The sequence below is a fragment of the Chenopodium quinoa genome, unplaced genomic scaffold (genome assembly GCF_001683475.1).
Source record: "Chenopodium quinoa cultivar QQ74 unplaced genomic scaffold, ASM168347v1, whole genome shotgun sequence".
Lineage (NCBI taxonomy): Eukaryota > Viridiplantae > Streptophyta > Magnoliopsida > Caryophyllales > Amaranthaceae > Chenopodium > Chenopodium quinoa.
The window spans coordinates 7,038,158-7,061,215 of record NW_018745684.1 but is presented as its reverse complement, the minus strand read 5'-3'; the positions used below and the strand labels follow the sequence as shown (position 1 = coordinate 7,061,215).

General features: G+C 35.8%; 2 protein-coding genes and 1 pseudogene across 2 annotated transcripts; 1 reads left to right on the top strand and 2 right to left on the bottom strand.

The window, feature by feature from the left end:
- The first annotated feature begins 998 nt into the window (after nt 1-998).
- LOC110718012 lies at nt 999-12,579 on the top strand (annotated as a pseudogene).
- Nucleotides 12,580-12,792: 213 nt separating this feature from the next.
- LOC110717637 (polygalacturonase-like) lies at nt 12,793-16,477 on the bottom strand. The gene is made up of 4 exons (XM_021896385.1): nt 16,002-16,477; nt 15,463-15,752; nt 14,334-14,559; nt 12,793-13,754 (listed from the first exon to the last, which is right to left on the bottom strand). Exons 1-4 carry the CDS (start codon nt 16,422-16,424, stop codon nt 13,536-13,538), a joined length of 1,158 nt encoding a protein of 385 aa, XP_021752077.1. The 5' UTR covers nt 16,425-16,477; the 3' UTR covers nt 12,793-13,535.
- Nucleotides 16,478-19,844: 3,367 nt separating this feature from the next.
- LOC110717690 (polygalacturonase-like) lies at nt 19,845-23,058 on the bottom strand. The gene is made up of 4 exons (XM_021896455.1): nt 22,584-23,058; nt 21,702-21,991; nt 20,557-20,782; nt 19,845-20,301 (listed from the first exon to the last, which is right to left on the bottom strand). Exons 1-4 carry the CDS (start codon nt 23,025-23,027, stop codon nt 20,080-20,082), a joined length of 1,182 nt encoding a protein of 393 aa, XP_021752147.1. The 5' UTR covers nt 23,028-23,058; the 3' UTR covers nt 19,845-20,079.

Below are 23,058 nucleotides of genomic sequence, written 5' to 3'. Positions count from 1 at the left end.
TGTTTCTCTATGAAATACTGCTTGTGCAATTCGACTCAATAGATTTATGAGGTTGATGCAGGGCAAGAATCTAAGTTGACCAGTGGTTCTTTCGGGCTTTCTTGTGCTTTTAATGGCTCCGATTTGTTGGAATATTTAGAGTGTTGATGGTTGCGCGCTCGCGAACCATGAGTAGCGCCCGCGCTAGGTACGCACGGCCGTGCTGAGGTCGCGCCTAAACCGTGGACCTCACTGGAATTTGGATATTTGGAAGGGTGCAGTTGGCGCGCCCGCGCGTCTGGTGGCGAGCCCGCGCGTCATAGATAGCGCGCCCGCGCCTGTGGTCGCGCCTAAACCGCGTACCACTCTGCCTTCCTTTGTGAATTTTGCAAGTTCAGGAGAGGCGCGCCCGCTCCACTTTGAGGCGCGCCCGCGCCTCCTGGTGAAGCGCCCGCGCCAGTCTGTTTTCGCGAAATTCTGACGGTTAAGTCTTTAATAAAAGGCTTGATTTTATATTCGAAAAGAATATAGAAAAAATCTCATCTTCTCTCCTAAAGTATTCTCTACAATTTTCTCTCAAAATCCTTGCAAACTTTTGTGAGAAAACTCTTGCAATCATTCCAAATTTGTGAATTTAATAAAAGGCTGTCAATTGTATCTCAAAGGGAATTTCCGGAATAACCCAAGCACCGTGTGGGGGAAATTAATCCCTTTAGGAAAGTATTCATACGCCTTTGACAGTGTATCAAGGTCGTTGTCTCAAGGGGCATTGCTATTCTCATGTTCATGTGTGTTGAACGCCTTGGTGTTAAGGCAAGTTTATTAATCTTCACATTAGTGATTTCTTAGAAATTTTTGTGTAATTTCTTAGATTTATTAATACTTGATTGTAACACATTGTGTTGTGTTTGAATTATTGCATTACATTATTGTTTTGTAATTTTATAACTTAGGTTTTGTCCCACACACTTTATTAAGTGATTTTCTTGTTTGAAAACACTATAAAACCTAACACAATTATGAGTCTTATTACAGAGAAAGAAATCTGTAATCACCAAACCTCCGTCATTGCACCCTTAGCTAGGAAAGTAAAGGTATGCATGCTTTCAATAATGCTTGGTCTATTTGTATCACAGCATCACTTGAGAGTCGTGACTATACACATGCATTTGTGAGGCTGTTTCTAAAGTTATGGCTATTTCATCAGGTTCTGCGAGATGGTAGGTGGATTGAGGAGTATAGTTCACAGTTGGTCCCTGGGGATGTAATTAGTATTAATGCTGGAGACATTATTCCAGCTGATGCGCGTCTACTGGAAGGAGACAATGCTGTAATAATTGATGAGGTCAGTTGTAATGTTAGTGATCAATATATTTACTTTATGCATCTATTGTTGCTGAAAATATGATTTCTTGTGCTTTGCAGTATGCTTTAATAGGAGTTTCATCTCGAGTAACTAAGAGAGCAGGGGATGCAGTATACTCTGGCTGTATTTGTGAACAAGGAGCATCTGAAGCTGTGATCATAGCCACCGGTCATCTAACCTCCTTTGGGAAAAATATTTGCCTGGATTATAGCACCAATGAAGTCAAATGTTGGGACAAGGTAAAAAGTTCTAGTGGATTTTAACACTTAAAATATAGCTACTTGTTATATCTTGTTAACCCCATGTATTTATTTTGTGCATATCTTGGCTTTTTTTTTTCTTTTTTAGGTTTTGGTTGGCATTAGGAATGTATGCTTGTGCTTGGTTGCTATTGGGATGGTGGTGGATATTGTTTTCATGTACCTTTTCCAGCACATTGCATTTTGGCGCGGAATTGACAATCTGCTTGTTCTCCTCATTGGTGGAATTCCCATTGCTCTTCACACCAATGTTTTGTTTGTGATTTACAAGAACTTAAATGGCCTGAAGGTTTGTGCTTGCTGATAGTTTTTCTTCCTTTCTATCTCGTCTTTTTAATAATCATCTTTGCTTATAAGTCTATGAACACAGTGGCATGGTGTCTAGAATCAATTAGGTAGAATAGACTACATCTTATCATTGTCTCCTAGGAAAATTAACTTATCAAAACTATTTACAGGGCGCTATCTTAAGGAGATTGACTGCGGTAAAGGATATAGCTGTCATGGATGTACTTTGCTGTGATACAAAAGGAACCTTGGCACTGAACAAGTTCACAGTTGACATGACAACGATTGAGGTATAATTTATTTTCTTGTAAATTACAGTTTTGATGGATGCTGTAGCTACAAATGTCATTAGAATTTCCAGGATTTGCTTTGAAAATCTGTAAATCTTTCTCAGGTATTCGACAAGGGAGTAAATGCAGATACCGTTATTTCAATGGCACCACACGTATGTCAAACTAAAACCAATGATGAAATAGAAGCTGCCATTCTTGGAATGTTCTCTAACTCAAAAGAGGTAAATAATGGATAATATGACATAAATTTCTGCTTGTTTTTTAGGGGTTATTATGCCACATCAGCTTGTGTTATATCCCTTTTCCATTCAGGCTTTGGCTCGCATTCAGAAAGAAACTTACCTATCATTTGATCAAACTCCGACTGATGAACTCAGAGCAGTAACTTACTCAGATGGTGATGGAAAATTTCACAAAGTTTGCATAGGTGCTCCTTAGTAGGTACTGTTTCGCGACCTAGTGGTAATAATGTCTTTCATCTTCTCATCTTGTTAATGCTCTCAATTGGCTCTTAGGTCTTAAATCTAGCACGTAACAAGAAAGATATAGAGATAAGAGTTCATGCAGTGATTGACAAGTTCACACAACGAGGGTGGCATTTGCAAGCTGTAGCATATCAGGTAATATTCAGGCCTCTTGTGACAGCAGTTTGGTTGATGTCCATGAAATTCATACAGGAAGTTACTAATGGGACGAAATTTTTTACTGAGGATGCCTGGACATTGATTGGTATCATTCCACTTTTTGATACTCCTAGGTGTGACAGTGCTGACGCAATAGCAAAGGCTTTTGGATCTTGGTATTAGCGTTAAAATGCTAACAGGTTAGTTGTATTCAGATTGTGGTAGTAATCGCGCTCCTCTGTACTACTGGTTTAGTATATAGACAGAGTATTGCCTTTTATTTTGTTCTGAACCTGATACTTCCTGATATGCTTGTGTATATCAGGTGACCAACTAACAATGGCGAAGGAAGGTGGTCGTCATTTGGGTATGGGAACCAATATGTATCCTGTGTCATCTTTGCTCGTGGACAGCAAGGACAAGACAATTTCTGCCTCATTATTTCATGATCTGATTGAAAAAGCTGTCGGATTCACAGATGTTACATCAGGTATATTCATACTGTTTTTCTTATGTAGACATGCTATGTTGAATGGAAACGGATACGGGGACAAAAACGGGTACGGGGACATCGATTGAATAAATTTGTCAACGGCTATAAAACATGATCTTTATCAATTATAAACATATGTCACAATGTGATTCCTTCTGATCTGAATGGCTGCTGAGCATCAAGAATTCTTATTAATGGTTGTTTTGTACCTTTGATGTTTGTTTGGTGTTATAGTTTTGTCTTTGTAATGGTGAAGCTTGTACATATATTTTCTTAGTTAATATATCGCTTACTTACTTGCCAAATAAAAAAATAAATTATTTGGTAAGTATAATATTTTCAGCAATGTTGCTGCTTGTACCGCCCAATGAGGAACAGGGAATTCCCCCTTTTTTGTAATGAAATGCAAAAGTCTATCACACACAATTCAAAATTTCTAGTAGTATAATCATCTAACATTTGTTTCTATCTTTACTTGATTAAACAACAAACTTTTAAACAAAACTTTTATGTAGCAAGGATTTTGAGTTAGAAATGAGATAGTCTTTCTAGAAATAATTATATAGCATACTGTCCATAGAATTAGAAAAAATAATTCTACGGAAACTGTAGGGGTCGGAAGAGGTCACTACGACACTCACTAAATCACCAACTCAAGACAATCAACCAAATATCCAAACCAATCAACCCAAAATATCACACAACAAGAATATGAAATATGGAAAGCAATATTTCACTCACAAAGCATCAATAATAAGCGGAATAAAATGTAAGCAACACACACGAATTATACGTGGAAAACCCCTTCGATGTGAAGGATAAAAATCACGGGACCTCTTGAGGAGTCCACCCTTAATATTCTCTTATTGATGATAAAATTGAGGGTAAAATGAACCCTATATAGTTCACAACAATTCACAACCCACCCACAACAATAAACAATAAGAGATTGAAGATTAGAGAGCAAAAGAGTAGAATTCACCCAAAAACAGTTGTTCTGTCCAGAGACGACTGTGACCAAACCAGAGCTCAAACTGACGATTCAACCGTCCAAAATGAAGCCCTAGGTGTCAGGAACAAGCTGTCAAAATTTGAGGATGATCCAACGGTGCAATTTCCGGCAACGGAAAAATTACAGAAGTCTGCCCTGAAAACTCCGAAAATGAAAACCTCACTTCTCTCTCTATTTTTGTGTGTGTATCTTCTGCTACTAGCTGCCTCACTTGGTCACTTATTTACCACAAGATTTCCCATCTAAAGCTTCCAAGAGAAGCCACAACTAAAGTCCCTAAATTGGACTTAATTCAAACTAGTAAAATGTAATAAAAATGGACCAAGTAAATGGACCAAAACAAGATACATTTTACTTCAATTGGGCTGGACCCATAACAATCTCCCCCTCCAGCCCAAAACGGGGAAGACGAACACACTTCAACTATCACTTGAAGCTCATTCCCGCAAGCTTACTACAAACTTCAAGCTTGCTTCCGGGAACCATCTTAGTCAACATATCTGCACCATTCTTGTCGGTGTGGACTTTCTTCAGTTTCATTTTTTGATATTCGATCACATCCCGCAACCAATGATATCTAACATCAATATGCTTGGTGCGGGCATGGTGCATAGCATTCTTGCTCAAATCCATAGCACTTTGACTATCACAAAGTACTACATACTCACCTTGCTACAAACCCAACTCTTGAAGAAACCTTTTCAACCAAAGCATTTCCTTACCTGCTTCCACAGCTGCTATATATTCTGCCTCAGTAGTCGACAAAGCCATACACTTTTGTAACTTGGATTGCCATGATATGGCTCCCCCTGAAAATGTGAACACATAACCTGAGGTAGACTTTCTACTATCGAGATCACCAGCCATGTCTGCATCTGTATACCCTTCAAGAACAGGTTTTCCACCTCCATAACACAAACAAAGTTTAGAGGTGCCACGCAAGTACCTAAAGATTCACTTCACTGCATCCCAGTGAACCTTATCCGGATTGGATAAGTATCTACTCACAACTCCAACGGAATGTGCAATATCTGGTCTAGTACAAACCATAGCATACATCAAAGAACCAACAGCAGAAGAATATGGAATAGAAGACATACTTGCTTTCTCCTTCTCTGTTGTAGGACAAGCTCTCTTACTTAGCTTAAAATGAGCAGCTAATGGTGTACTAACCGGCTTGGCATGCTTCATATTGAACCTTTCAAGAACCCGTTCAATATACTTTTCCTGTGATAACCACAACTTTTCAGCCTTCCTATCACGAGCAATCTCCATGCCTAAGATTTGCTTTGCTGGACCCAAGTGTTTCATGTCAAATGAACTGGACAAATTTTTCTTCAAATTGCTAATCATCTCTGAATCTTGCCCAACTATCAGCATATCATCTACATACAACAGAAGGATAATGAATTTGTCACCAGGGAACCTCTTAAAGTACACACAAGGATCTGCAGTAGTCCGCTTATAACCATTACTTGTCATAAACGAATTAAATTTTCGGTACCATTGTCTTGATGCCTGTTTAAGCCCATAAAGACTCTTCTTCAACTTGCAAACAAGATTTTTTTTTCCCCTTTTCTTCAAAACCCTCAGGTTGCTCCATGTAGATATCTTCATGCAAGTCACCATGTATAAAAGCAGTTTTAACATCAAGCTGCTCCAACTCAAGATCAAGACTTACAGCTAATCCTAGCACAGTTCTTATAGAAGTCATTTTGACAACAGGAGAGAAGATCTCATCAAAGTCAGTGCCCTTTTTCTGGTTGTATCCCTTTACCACCAATCTGGCTTTGCGCTTCACTATCTTCTCACCATCTTTCTTGTTCTTGAAAACCCACCTGTTTTTCAAGACTTTCTTACCCTTGGGAGGCTTCACCAACTCATAAGTTTCATTCTTCTGTAAGGACTCCATTTCTCCCTTCATTGCATTGAGCCATAGATCTTTCTCTTCAAGAGACAACACTTCTTGATAATTTTCTGGCTCTCCATCCTTGGTGAGTAGAATGAACTCTGAGCTTGGATACTTAGTTAAAGGCCTGCGTTCTCTAGTTGACCTTCTAACCTGTGTATCCTCAACATGAGGGGTAGGTTGCTCCCCCTGCTCATGAACCTCCTCATCATGTACTTCTTCCTCATCTGATGAAGACCCATCACGATCAACACCATCATCCTCATGAACGCCATCATCATCATGAACTGGTACATCACCATCAGGTTGTACCTCACCAACATCTTCATGACTCTCCTCAACATTCTCATTTGCTAGCTGATTTACAGGTGTAGGAGAAGAAACATCATCAGTAGTATCAAAAGACAATTCTGAAGTAGAAGTATACCTTGTACTTAGAAGATCTACACCCTTCTCATGCTCAAAGAATACTACATCTCTGCTTCTCACAACCTTCTTTTTTTCAGGACCATATAGTCTGAAACCATACTCTTCATCACCATAGCCAACAAAAACGCATGGGTTTTGTCTTGGAATCAAGCTTCAATCTCTGATCTTTCGGCACATGCATGAATGTCTTGCATCCAAAGACTCTCAAGTGTGAATATGAAGGATCACACCCCTTCCATGCTCTATCAGGAATATCAAGACCAAGAGGAATTGATGGAGAACGGTTGATCAAATACACGGCACATTGAACTGCTTCAGCCCAAAATGTCTTAGGAAGATCAGACATTCTAAGCATACATCTCACTTTCTCCAAAATGGTTCTGTTCATCCTTTCTGCAACTCCATTGTGTTGTGGTGTACCAGGCTCTGTCTTCTCATGTCTTATGCCATGCTAAGAGCAATAATACTTGAACTCTTTCGAAGTATACTCACCACCATTATCAGTTCGAAGACGCTTTACCTTTCTTTCTGTCTCGCTTTCTACCATGGAATGAAATTTCTGGAAGACCTCGAACACTTGGCTTTTTGTCTTCAACATATACACCCAAGTTCTTCAAGTAGCATCATCAATGAAAGTGACAAAATATCTATTGCCACCAAGAGATTCAACTTCAATGGGACCACAAACATCAGAGTGTACTAACTCCAACTTGGCTTGCTTTCTAGTAGACTTCTTGGAGAAGGAAGCTCTATGCTGCTTTCCTGCCAAACAGTGATGACAAGGGTCAAGAGAAACAGTTTTACCAACAGGAATCAATGTTTTACCTGCTAAAAGTTTTAATCCCTTGTCACTCATATGTCCTAACCTTCGATGCCACAAATTAGGAGAGTTCTTCTCTTCCACTGCATTAAGCTCACCAGAACATACACTCAAATATGTCTTGTACAAAGAGCAACACAACTCACCCCGTGCAACTGTCATCGAACCCTTAGACAGCTTCCACTTACCATCACCAAAAGTATGTTGGAAACCCTCTAAATCAAGAACATTAGCAGACAACAAATTAAGGCGTAGATCAGGAATATGGCACACATTCTTAAATGTAAGCATGCACCCAACACTTGTCTTCACACGAATATCACCTAACCCAACAATGCTTGCTGAGCTTTGATTTCCCATCTTCACAATACCAAAGTCACCAGACTTGTAGTTCATGAAGTACTCTCTCCTAGGAACACAATGGTATGAATCCCCTGTATCTACGAGCCACTCTATGTCTGAACTGTCAACATGATGACACTCACTAGTTGCACATATCAAAGTGACCTCATCATCACTTTTAGAAGCGATTGCTGCAGTATTTTTATCATCTCCCTCCTTTTGTGAATTGTCATTCTTTTGTCTTTGTTCCCTTTTGAAGCGGGAAACAATACTTCTTGATATGACCAGGTTTCTTGCAATAGTTGCATGTAGTCACATTTCTCCCATCACTGGATTTGGACCTGTTCCTTGAGTTATTATGACCTTTGGGACCCTTACTCTTGCTTCTTCCTCTGTTCTCAACAATAAGAGCATGTGAATTATCAACTCCCATCTCCTTTCTTCTGATTTCTTTATTAAACATGCTATCTTTGATCACATCCAAAGATAACACACCATTCGGAGCAGAGTTACTAATAGTCACAACCAAGGTCTCCCAACTATCTGGCAAAGAACTCAACAAGGACAAAGCTTGCAACTCATCATCAAGAACAACTTTCATAGTAATCAACTTGTTAATAATATCCTGAAAGTCATTAAGATGCTCAGAAACAGACTTTTCACATTTCAATTTCAAATTTACAAGTCTTTTAATCAATGAAGCTTTATTATGAGCGGTCTTCCTTTCATAAAGACCTTCCAACTTCTTCCACAATTCATAAGGGTCGGACTCTTGCGACACATGGTTGAATATGCTTATCAATCCATTGCCTAATCGTCCCCAAAGTCTTCCTTTTCAACTTTTCCCAATCTTTAACTTCCATTTTATCTGGTTTAGATGGTTTGGAAACACTACCATCTGGATTAGTGACAGATTCAATTGGGTCAAACAAGTCTTTGCAATATAACAAGTCTTCCATCATAGGTCTCCAAATTGAATAATTAGTTGATGTCAATTTAACCATCGAGCTACTACTACTCGACTCCATAATGTGATTATATTAACCACGGCTCTGATACAAAGTTGTAGGGGTCGGAAGAGGTCACTACGACACTCACTAAATCACCAACTCAAGACAGTCAACCAAATATCCAAACCAATCAACCCAAAATATCACACAACAAGAATAAGAAATATGGACAACAATATTTCACTCACAAAGCATCAATAATAAGCGGAATAAAATGTAAGCAACACACACGAATTATACGTGGAAAACCCCTTCGATGTGAAGGATAAAAACCACGGGACCTCTTGAGGAGTCCACCCTTAATATTCTCTTATTGATGATAAAATTGAGAGTAAAATGAACTCAATATAGTTCACAACAATTCACAACCCACCAACAACAATAAACAATAAGAGATTGAAAATTAGAGAGCAAAAGAGTAGAATTCACCCAAAAACAGCTGTTTTGTCCAGAGACGACGGACAAATTACAAAAGTCTGCCCTGAAAACTCCGAAAATGAAAACCTGACTTCTCTCTATTTTTGTGTGTGTATCTTTCGCTACTAGCTGCCTCACTTGGTCACTTGTTTACCATAAGATTTCCCATAAAGCTTCCAAGAGAAGCCACAATTAAAGTCCCTAAATTGGACTTAATTCAAACTAGTAAAATGTAATAAAATTGGACCAAGTAAATGGACCAAAACAAGATACATTTTACTTCAATTGGGTTGGACCCATAACAGAAACACCTCCAGAACCTGTGAATAAGGTCTGTTAAGCACTTTAGGCAATGTAGTATTGTTGCTGCAACTAAACCACATAAGGAATTCTGATGAATTGAATGTTTAACAATGACATCATATTACCATTAAATTGCAAAGATTGTGAAAATAATGAAATCAAAGAGAGAATGTGAAGACAGAAAGAAATTCCTAGAATCTGAGAGAGAAATAAAAGAATCTGTGGGACAAAATCAGATATTGATTTCCATTGAATAAATTTTATTTTAAGCATGATTGACTCCTCGTATAAATTATACAAGGATGTTTCTACCAAGGAAATTAGTATGAAGAAACATAATAACTAATCAACAGCAGCAATATGTCATGGTCTAACAGCAAAAACAAATTTTCTGAGGCATGTGAGCTCTGCATACAGCATAAGCACAAACTGTATAGTTGGTGTGACGATGCGTGATTGTCATTCTGATTGCGTCACTTTTTTTTTTTTTCTTTTTTCAAATATTGTACTGTTTTAGTATGCACAGATGACTAGTAAATAGTTCTAATAGCCTGATTAGTGATCACTAAAATCCTTCACAAACCATGCAAACACTTTTCTAGGGCAGTTGCTCCAAAAAAAACCTGATATATATACTATATCTATCAAAACTGATTAAGATATAAATATACGAAGTATGAAATCAAAATGAGTTAAGTTTAAAATGCATAGGAGAATTACTTGTAAAAAATAGCAAAAGTTCAGCCAAAACAATTACCAAACAATAGCTTATTAGCATGGAGCTGAAAAGCTATAAATATAAATGAAGGAAGCAGAAGTATATTTGAAGAAGAGTTGGTACTAGTTAACCAAACAATAGCTTATTGCTGTAGTTAACTAATTTGATATGGCTATTAAGGAGTATTATTACATGAATGCAACAGTTGGTCAAGCTGTTTCATTAAACTAATGACCGCCAAAATGAGCAAAAAAAGTCCTCCCACCATTTCATAATATAGTTCTAGTTTTCGTTTTTGGGTATCCCTATTTTAAATCTTTCCTTGGAAAAAGAAGTGACATAAGCAATAACGAGCAAAATACACAACAATCCAAGAAGACTAAGATAAGTAATACAATACTCCATATTTTGCTTCAGGGGCTAAGTATGAAATTATCAAACAATTGCAAGTCAGGAAACGCGTATGTGGAGTAACAGGTAGTGGTGCTACTGATGTCCCTGCCCTTAAGAAGGCTGATATTGGCATAGCCGTGACAGATGCAACAGATGCAGCTCGCAGAGCTTCAGACCTTGTCCTCACAGAACTTGGTCTTAATGTCATCATCACAGCTGTGCTAATATGTCGTCAGATCTCACAGAAGATTAAAGATTACTCTGTAAGCTATTTACCATTACGATTCCAATAACTATCTTACTTAGGCTATGTCCTTTTATCAATAAAAATCAAATTAAAAGTATAACAATTACACTAGTTGATCAACAAAATACCTTTGTGAGGTGTAAAAATCAGGTGAAAAGAACAGGGCCTAATACATAATTTTGTCCCCGTTGTGCTCTCCTTCATTGTAATACTGTCAATACATGACTCATTTATTTCATCTACGAGTTAATTTTTTTTTCCCTTCTGTTTTCAGATTCACACCTTTGCAATAACTGTCTACACGACTGTAAGCAACTAATCCTTTAACTTCGAAACATCAAACCTGCTAAAAGTTTCAATTGACTCCGCTTAACACTTTTTCCTCATGTTATCGTGTTACAGCTTGGTTTCATGCTGCTGGCTTTCATATGGAAATTTAATTTCCCACCCATAATGATGCTTCAAATTGTTGTCTTCAATGAAGGTGTGTCTTATGTATCCTGTGCTTACATGTTTATCAATAAATATTTTTAGGCCTCGTTACAACGAGGCCTTGGTCTTGGACTACTGAGATGTATCTATAGTGATGCAGTCGATTTTGAAAGTATTCTTGTATGTAACAGAGATCATTGCATTGCAGTTCTAAGCTGTACCTATGGAATGTATCGGACGAGACATTCTCTTAAGGTGCCTGATCATTGGGGGCTTCCTAGGTGGTTATTTGGCTTTCATGACCATCTTTTTTTTCTGGATAGCATTCGAGAAGGATTTCTTTCAGGTACAAAGATCATTTCTATTTACTATATATCTATAGAATTGATATTAATCTGCATTACTCTTCATTCAAAAATAAATTTGGAACTAAACCGGGGTCTTTTTAAGGAATTAAGTTCAATTACACTGTCAAAAGTTAATTTTGTTCTGTATTTTGGAACGGGTAATTCTTTGTTTCTCATTGTGAGAAACAAGTTTTGTTTCTCATGGGATATGTGTCAAGATCTGGGGCTCCCACTCATGACACATACACGGTCCCCACCAGTGAAAAACATCATATTATTTTCCAAAATGCTATTATGAGAAACAAAAGTGTTTCTCATAATGAGGAACTGGGGGCTCCCTCGGTTGGAACGCTCTTAAACAGAAATGTAGTATATAGATGGAGTAATATATGTTTATCTGCTTTCTTGATTTTTGTAGCGGGTGTTTGGAGTGACGAGCCTCATGGAAGCAGCTCATAGCAGTGACTACAGAAAGCTTGCATCTGCAATGTACCTTCAAGTTAGCATCAGTATACATGGCCTAGTACTTGTGACTCAATCGCGAAGATGGTCAAATTTGGTTTATGACGCTTGCTATTTTCTGATGTGTCTGTGCGTTCACCTGATAATCACATCGTTAATTTTCCTGATTATGACATGATATGTTTGCATTGCTTCCTTTTTGGTGCTTGGACAATAAGCTTAACTCGCTTCCCATTCTTGGCAGTTGGCAACTGTCATTGCTGTTTATACCGATTGGAGCATAATCCAAGGGATCGGATGGGGTTGGGCTGGTGTCATTTGGCTCTATGGCATTATATTCTACGTACCACTCATCGTTATCAGGTTGTTCATTCATTACGCTATGAGTGAAAGCGCCTCTGATCATATCAAGCAAAGCGATTGGTTGTCTAATTGAGCAGCAAGTCCAACCTGTTTTATTGTATATAGATTAATGGTTCGCCTGCCTAAGCTCATCATGCAGTACATTGCGATTTTAAGTGTAGCTTACATTTTCTTTTGATTCACTATTTACATGTGACTAAGCTAACCTTGGATTTTGCCAAGCGTTCTCATTTATTTTTGAGAGTATGATTATTAGTGTCAGACGTTTTTGTTTTGGATCGGGATATATAATATAGAGATGCACAAATTCTTATATGTGGCTGGCCATACGGCGTGGCCAACCATTTTATGATTACTTTGTTAATATTATAGGGGTTACTCGATCAGTGTTACAAGAGTTACTTCGTCAGTGTTATAAGGGTTACTCACTTACTCGGTCAATATTACAAGGGTCAGTCGATAAGTGTTTTAGGAGGGTACTTTATTTATTTTACAAGTGGCCAACCGCGCATAAGACGAGCTGATTGTAATAGATGTGTAAAGTCCTTATGGATTGAGTTGTTAATGTGAGAGTGACTAGTTAAAAATTTATCACAATGTGTATGAAGGTTATGAATCCCCATGGTCAATCCATAAACATTTTTCCAATGGAAACTTTATTAAGACTTTCAAATGAAGTAAGTACACTTTTCAAATACAACACAACAAAATCAAAGGTTAAAAGCATGGATAATGATACACGTAGTATCATCAAGATATAATAAACCACAATGTCAGGCTATTTCGTTTTTTGTTTACATGAAAGTATATCAACAAACGAGCTATATAGTTGTAAGCCATCATTCTTTGAAGTGTATACAAGTTGAAACGAAAGGCTTAATTGCTTAATAAGCCTTCAAGTATCGATTGGTGACCCCTGTACTTGTGTTCGGCATATGAACATGTGTACAGAGGTCGTGTGGAGGACAAATATGAGAGAATGTAATATTACACCCGGACAAAGGAAGAAATGTTTCCAAGGAACGAAGTCTAAAAACAACTTCGAGGGGAGACCTTTCCTTGAGTAAATCCGCGAGCATAGCTGCAAGTTGAAATTGCTGGTTTACTCCCAAAGGTTAACCTGATATCTTGCAGTTTGATCCCTTTGCATGGATTACTCGGACTACAAGTAAATTGTATTGCTTCTTTGCGTCTCGATGTACCCTTTATGTTTATGTAACTCACATTATTTATCTTCACTCCTGAATTCTGCCATGAAAAAAAAGATAGTATATGTGAGCAAAAGATCAAAGCCGACGTGTATGTAACTTTGATCAATCATTTTATTTTATTGGATTCATTTCATGTGCACAAGTGAAAAATAAGTTAAGCCTACGAAAAATGAGTCAACTTAACCTAGACCGATAGCACACAATTACTACCTTATAATACTTCCTCCATTTTTTTATTAAATGTGTCACTTTTTATATATGGAAGTTTCAATCTAGATGCATCACTTTTTCTTTTAGTCAATAAATATCTCTATTTCTCTCATATCACATGGACCCTCTATATTTTTTCTCTCTATCTCTCTCTATTATAAAAATTGTCTAAGAGTCCGGCGCAATTTCAAAAGTGATGCATCTAATAAAAACCAGAGGAAGTATATGGTAGGTGTATAGTAACAATAAATCTACAAATGTCAATGTGTTGCAACATCGTCTATCAATTTTTCTCTTTTGAAATCTTGCGCTATTTAGAAATGTTACGTGATGAATTATACGTAGTATAAGATGAGACAGAGTGTGTACAGAGTACTACTTGGCCAATTGATGCAAGAATTATTACCTGTCGAGGACATTGGTTATTAGGGCAGTATATTTGATCAATGAGGATGGGATAATAGACATTTTCCATGATGATGTTGCGAAATATGACATTACGGACAAAGCTGTCGCTTGGTCTTGCCCATGATTTGATTCTAACACCAAATGTTGTCCTATAAAATACAACGTTCGATACAACTATGTTTTGTACACCATCTTCATGTAAGCTGTTGCCCATGCTTCCAATACTGCAATACAAATAATTATTGATAATTTAGATACGTATTCTTATTAAGCAAATATGGATAACATGACGGTCAATAATACGTTAAATTAATTCTTCCGATAATTGATTTCATACTTTAACAAATAATATATCTTCATACACAATGATTTTACGTTTTTTTTAAAATAATAAATTAGAACTTGGGGTGTATGTTTTCATAAAAGTATTTTACTTATAATTTCTGAATAATAAAATCTTGAGAGTTGATCAGAAAGTTTATAAGAGCAATCAAATTAGAAAATGTGAGAGAAGTTGATCAAAGTATAATAATCTTTCATTTGTACTAGTGTACTACTATGTACGTAGCAACTTAATTATATATATATATATATATATATATATATATATATATATATATATATATATATATATATATATATATATATATATATATATTTTTTTGAGGGAAGCAACTTAATTATATTGAACCTCGATAGATTCATATTCAACCTTAAATATTTGCTTAAAACCTGATCGTTACTCCTAAAACACCAAAAATATTAATATTTGGCTGGAGTTTACTTCAATTTAATTGGCTAACCACCTTCAATCGTAGGTTTTACAGGAGAATTAAGACTTTTAATTTTTTTTTTTTTAATATTATGTATTATCATTGGATCCATGCTAATTACTTCATCTATTACCTTTTAAATTTGCTCTGCATTATATGACCCCTCAAGATATTATTTAATTAAAAATTTATTGTGGTATTTTGTATTGGCAGTTAACTAGTTTAGAATATCAATGCATTATTACTTATCAGATTTGATACCAGTGCATACAAAAATTCAGTAAAATTGTGTGAAAACTTAATATAAGATGACGGATAGGAGGAAAGGGGTTAAATTAAAGGAGAAGCTAATACCTTATACCATGGCCAGGACCGCAAGCAATTTTATTAACAACCATGTTTTTGGTTCCAGGTCCAATGGCAATACAATCATCTCCTGTTTTAATTACGGAGTTGTAAACAGAAATACGATTAGAGTTTTGAATGTTCATGCCATCAGTGTTTGGGCTGCCGCCCGGAGCTCTTAGTGTCAAGTAACTTAGAGCCATATTATTGCAATTCTTGATGCTCATGTGACTCTTTTGGCTGTTCATTGATTTTAGCCCACGTACCACTATGCCACCGCATGATACAAACGATATGGACTGCCCCAGACAAACAAACAAAAATGTAACTATGAGAAATTTGAGATTGGTTAGTCATAACAATGCTAGCTATATATTTATAATAACGTAAATGAGCGAGTGATAAGATTAAATGGCTAACTGTTAGCTAACAATTACTTGTCATAGTACATACTCAGTGTGCGAAGTATGAGTGTGTGACATGCACGCACCAACACATGAATGACATGCTATATAACTATGAAACTATGAACAAAGAAGGAAGTGTACCTGAGCTCCATTGTAACAATATCCATTATGCTTCCTACATGACCAAAAGGAATGACCTCCAGCATCAATGGTACCACCATTAATAGTTAGCCCATAAATATTGTAAAACATAAGCCACACATTTGAACGTGCCAACACACGGTAATCCGATGGGCCAATTATTGTACCCCTCATTCTTAAGGTTACATGATTTCTACACGGTCCGTTAAAGGACATAGGTCGGACCACAAATCTACCTGATGGTACATCAAGTATAACACGCTTAACCGATCCACACGCCCAAGCCCACGCCTTTTGGAAGGCTTGGGTTGAGTCGGTCCGGCCATCTCCCCTTGCCCCGAAAGCCACCACACTATATGCCTCATTTGGCTTTACAAGAACAAGTAATAAGAGAGAAATAACAAAGAAATAAACCTTAACCATCTTCCCTATACAATTATGTTTGAGAGGAAGATGTTTAAGTTTGAGGCTCTTGTTTAATTTTGCTATGATAAATTGATAAGTAACTTGACTTATATATAATGAATAATTGGGTGTAGAGTACGTGTAAATCTTATTATAAATGATTGTAAGTCAACTAATCTAGCTAGATCATGCATGTTAGTAAATTACGTTATCAAATACGTACTAAGCATGTGAAGATGCATACTTAATTAGTGATTATTCATGAGAATCTTACAGAGTTCCTAAGAAACAATAATGCAATAGCATAATTAAATTTATAATCAATGTATACTCATTAATTTGGGTAATGAGCCAATTATGACCTACAATCGTATCCTCAACTTGCAATCTTTGAAGTGTACAATATAAGCTAGGAATATTTTCACGTATTTATTGATTTTATGCATTTTGATTATCCTTGTACTTAATAATGTCTGAATGTCCTCATTGTTGATTTGTCGTTAATAAGTTACTTGGTGAAGGGTACTGTGTTTTTAAACTCATTTTTAACTCATTTAAAATTTTAAACCAATAATTGGGAACTACCACTTCATAACGTCAATTTAGGTACTTAAAAGTAGAGGTAACGAACACTAAATTAACCGACCAGATTCGATTCGACCTAAAAAAAAGCCGATTCAAATTTGACTCGTATAAACACAATAATTTAGCGTGACTCAACTTTGAAATAATTTGACCCGACCTGACCTAACCCGGCCTTATAGAACTCGTCCCAAGTACTCGAATTAACACCTCTACTTAAAAGACATGGGAAGGGTAGAACTATATAGACACTATAAATACTAATCACTACATGTACAAAGTTTAATAAAAAGTAAGAGAGAAAGTTTACGTGATGAATAGGTTTAAGAAAAATGTGGTTATAAATCTTATAGAATGTGTTAATATCATCCGAAAGACAAGTTAATTAATGATAACATAGCATATGTTTTACGTAATTGTTAGTCTATTGTCCTACAAAAAATTTGTACTTGATCGATATGAAAAATACTAATTAAAAAGCTTAGATTAACCTTGGTGAATACGATGCGTTCAATCTAATGCATTTCATTTACTTGGACCATGTTAAATTGTTAATAGCTAGCTTAAAACTATACAAGCATGAAGCATATGACTACAATTATGACAAGTTATAACTTAAAAGATGTGATGTTTGTATATACATATCTCACGTATGCATGTACGTAGATCTGGCATCGATCATATATTATCCCTTTTAAAATTTATAATGATTTAGCTTCATTTTAAAGGGACTATTATTTTGGTATTCATATAGAATTTGTACTCAGCAAATTAAAATGTAGAAGCTGGCTTCGCAAACTTAAAGCCGCATTTAAGGGAAAGTAAGTGAATATTGCCATGTGATAATTGAGAACAAGCTAAGTACAGGTCATAATATAAAGTACTAATAGTACATAATAGTTGAATTTTAGAAATCCAAGTAAGACATAAAAACATGTGTATTATTAAGCCGTCAAAGCCTCTAAGGTAAACCATAAGTTAACTCTCGCAAATGTCGCAATGTGATGCGCGAAGATGTTCGGCGTTTCGCCGTTTCATAATGTTATCACTAATTATTGTACGATTTGTATTCAACGATTTCAGATATAACTTTGAAATTATTTTCCTTTGAATTTTATTGGTATAATTTTTGTTAAATTAATACTATTTGTCATTAAATGAGTTTAGTATGTTTCCCCTCAAAAAAATTGAGTTTAGTATGTAATAGGCAGTATTGACGGTGTTTGGGGGCCCAAAGAGTAACTTCAAGTTGGGCCGATTGAAAAGAGGATAACTAGGCCCAATAGAAAAGGAAATAAACCCATATGCATGGCCCAAATATTAACACTCTGAGTCTTTGACCAATACCTCCCTCTCTCATATTTTTTATTTTTTACGTGGTAAGGTCAACCGGACCCCAATCGAAGGCTTCTATCATAACAAATCTAGCTCGCAACACCCTAGAGGGGTAGGGGGTGGGATTTGCTGCTAATTAACATCGAACCTCGAGGATGCGAGGCGACCTCTTGTGCCACTACGCCAAGGGGTCTCCTTCATACTTCCCTCTCTCATTAATAATTTGATAGTAGTATAGTGAACCAAACTAACTTTAAAAAGTAAATGAATTTTTAATTCATATAGTTGGGGTGCTGATTCTCATACCACTCCATTCCAACCTTTTGAACCAAACGCCCCTTGAGTATCTGTATCAGATAAGGTAGTGGTTGAATAGTTCGTTGTTACCTTTATGTGCTTGTATGGGTTGCACTTATTAGACATAAGCAATAAAAATACTTAAGGAATGCTTAGATCCCTTATTGTTTGATTAAAATGAAATTTGCAAAATGAAGAAATTGCAATTAGCTACGAATTTTGAGTTCAATCTCATATATCATAGGAAGTTAATTACCTCACCTCCCCTTAGTCATTTAAAATTTACATCTATTACATGATATGCAAATATCCTTATACCAACCAGACAAGTTTAACAAATTCCTAGGAAATACATGAAAAACTTACTTCCTATATTATGTAAAACTATCATAGGAATTCAATTCCAATGCAACCAAAAAAGCAATGTTAAATATGCAGAGGAAAAAAAAAATCCAACTACCTCTCTAATTTTTTAAAGGCTAATAGTTTTTAGCTTTTGATAAAGGCTACATTTGCACTACTGAATATTATTCCAACGCCAATACGTTGCCTAGCACTCAAATTTTTATTTAGTAGTGTTTTGACTCGGTCAATACCTATAAACTACTAAAAAATACTGCTAAACATGCCCTAAATCATTCTTTAGTCTCGTTCATTTTCTACAAATTTTCAATTACTAATTTTTTTGTTAGATGCTTATTGTTTTAGCCTACATATACTCAGCTATGCTTATACATTTGTTAATATGCTTTAATTTTATTATTATTATTATCTTATCTCCTCCATCCTCTTTCGTCGGTTTTAATCGATGGAAAGCTTCAATCTTTGTTTCTTGCGTTCCTTTCTCTTTATTTTGTTTGTTTTTAAGTTTTTAATAACTCTTCCTCTTCTAAGAAAAACTTTCTCCCTTAAAAGATAGGGTTTTTCTTTCGATCTAGAGGGGGATCTTTTCTTCTTCGAAAGACAGGGTTTTTCTTCTCTTCTTTTGAGGGAGGATTTGCTTTTTTTGCTTTGTTGTATTATTATTGTCATGAAATTGTTTCATAGGTGAAAAATTATGTAGGATTGCAATTATCAATTTCTCGAATACAGTCAGAGAATCAGATGAAAATCATCCTCAAGACTACAACAAATTGTTAGATTAGTCTCATCCATCTCATCTTTTAGACTCTCATATTCCTCCATAAGTATTCTTGCAATTATACAAACAAAGAAAAATCATTTTTACAATTATGTTGTCCCTTAGTCAAAAACGTCAATGACAAATCATTTTCCATACCAAAAATGTTTACCATTAAAACATACAGAGCCCTAATGTAATAATAAAACCATTTATATATAATCCATCAATCATTGAAGTTTATACATACAATTAAGCTAAGTTTAATCAAGAAGCTAAAATATTAAAAAAGCTTCTTTAATTTGTATCAATTTGTGATTAACTCATAAGAAATGAGTTCTAATATAAGCAACTTCGAGGGGTAACTTTGCCTCGACTACTTCCACGAGCATAGCTGCACTTTGATATTGCTGGTTTATTCCCAAAAGTTAACCTTACATCTTTCAATTTGATCCCTGTGCATGGATTGCTTGGACTACAAGTAAATATTATTGCTTCTTTGGTCCTTGATACTCCTTTTACATTTATGTACTTTATATTACTAATCTTCACTCCGGAATTCTGTCAAGAAAAAAAAAAAAAAAAAAGTAATTCGTATGTTTTAGTAATAGATAATTGATGTGTAGTAATATAAATTAGCTTATGCATCGTATAAATTAAAGTAAACACCGACTTGCAGTGATTGTTATCAACCCTAGCCTACATGAAAGCATATAAGGTGGATTTTGAAATACATGTCTAAACATATCACGTTCCATTATTCATTTAATTAAGTGGATTTAATTATGTTGAAAGATTTATGGAGTAAAATATTACCTGGTGAGGGCATTGGTTATTTGGACAATATTTTTGGTCGATGATGATAGGATTATAAACATTGTACATGTTGAGATTTCGAAATGTGATGCCGCGAACAAAACTGTTGCTAGGTCTAGCCCATGACTTGATTCTTACACCATTTGTTGTCTTCCAAAACCCTACGTTTGACACTACTACATTTTCTACTCCAGCTTCTCGTAGGCTGTTTCCCATGCTACCGATGCTGCAAATTAAAACAGAAAATTATAGTTTAATTTTACATCGACATTCATACAATTAAGATATACAAGTAACTCTTGTGCATAAATAAATATGATATTCCATATATATTTTGTTTAGGGGGTGAAGCCGTGAAGGCATAGGAAGGGCTAGACTCCGAATATAGGTATTTTGTGACGGACTAATTAAAGAAGTGCAACATAATTTTACAAACCTTGCTACAACAATTAGAATTAGGATGTGATACGAAATGGTTGTATAGCATAATTATGAGTTGTTTTCATTTTTTCAATACCCTTAATGCCCTATATTATCTTACAGATTACGAGATGTTGTATAACTTGTATTGCACCAACACAAATATGTGGTGCAACTAGAAATAATATGGGCAAATACAACTTTCGGATATAGAAACGAGGCTATTTTCTCCCTCCGACAAATAAAGGGAAAACAAAAGGAGACTATTATTGCTTAAGATCGAACTCTAACTCCTACACCTCGTAAGATTCAATATAGACCTAGATTCTTGCTTGAAGCCTGACTCAACTATTAAAAAATAAAGAAGATTTAAAAGTAAACACAAGAGTTAACGTAGATAATCACACCCTTAATTGCTTCACATTGTACTAGTACTAGATTCAATTTTTACAGCAGGCTTCCTTAATTGAAGGCAGTAGTTGCAACAATTATATACTTAAAATATCAGGCATTGAATGGATCCTTATTATATGCTAATCAAAAACTCCGTATTTAATTGCTTCTCCATCAAATGAAAAGGTAATCCCTTCCTTCCATTCGAAATCAATTATGACTTGCATATATTTATAATTTAAACTACTAACGTGACACTGAAATACGAACAATAGAATAGGCCGGTTTTGTATTACATAAAGAGAAATAGATCAGAAAAAGAGGAGACATACCTAATACCATGGCCAGGACCGCAAGCAATTTTATTAATGACGGCGTTTTGGGTGCCAGGTCCAAGGGCAATACAATCATCTCCGGTTTTAATCAGCGAACCATAAATGGTGAAGTGATTAGTGTGTTGAACGTTAATGCCATCGGTGTTAGGACTCCCACTCGGAGCTCTTAGTGTCAAGTGATTGAGGTTTATTTTGTTGCAGTTCTTTATACTCATGTGGCTCTTTTGGCTGTTCAGTGACTTCAGGCCATTCAACACTACGTTTTTGCATGATACAAATGATATAGACTGCTCCAAATTAAACAAAAAATACAACAAATTATGAGAATGATATAGATTTTGAAAAAAAAAAAAACCAACAACAACAATATTGCTATATGCTAAAAGAGCGAGACTAAAAAGCTATGTAATCGTATAAGCCAATTTAAATACTTTATTAATGAGGAATACTTCTTCGTATATGATAATTATTGAATTTAATACTTCGCATGAATCATAATGTGCGTTTACTTACGAGTTACGACCTCAATTTAACTAAACATACTTGTTCTTGACATCTAACAAATACATACTTCTACATTCAAACGGCGTAACATGCATGTATACTATCTTACATGCTTGGTTTTTGCCTTGCATGACCAAATACTATTTCTTAAATAAAATCGATCTATTTATTAAATTACGAGGTGTTAGATAATTTTTACAAAAAGTACATTTTATCTATAATAAGTTACAGTACTTGTACTTGATATATTATCAACTTACCAGCTTTCTAGAAACATATACTACATAAAATTTCCTAAACTCATCAACAGAAATACCACAAACAAATTATATATCCATTCAACAAATTTAAATTAGTAATGCATTATGTTTATACCTGTGCTCCATTGTTACAATACCCTATACGATGTCTGCATGACCAAAAGTCGTGACCCCTAGCATCAAGGGTACCACCATTGATAACAAGACCATTAATATTGTAAAACATTAGCCATACACTTGACCGGGCCAAAACCCGGTAATCCGATGGACCGATGATTGTACCCTTAATCCTTAACGTGACCTGTTTCCTACATGGACCGTTGAAGAACATGGGCCGGACCACAAACTTTCCATGTGGTACAATGAGTGTGACGGGCCTTGTCGATCTACAAGCCCAAGACCATGCCTTTTGGAAGGCTTGGGTTGAGTCGGTCCGGCCATCGGGCCTTGCCCCGAAATTTACTACACTCTTTGCTGCATTTGGCTTTGCTAAAACAAGTACTAAAAAAGAGATGATAAAGAGCTTAGTACTATTGTTAAGAGGAAATAACTTAACCATCTTTCCTTAGCAAATTTTAGGGAAAGAAGGC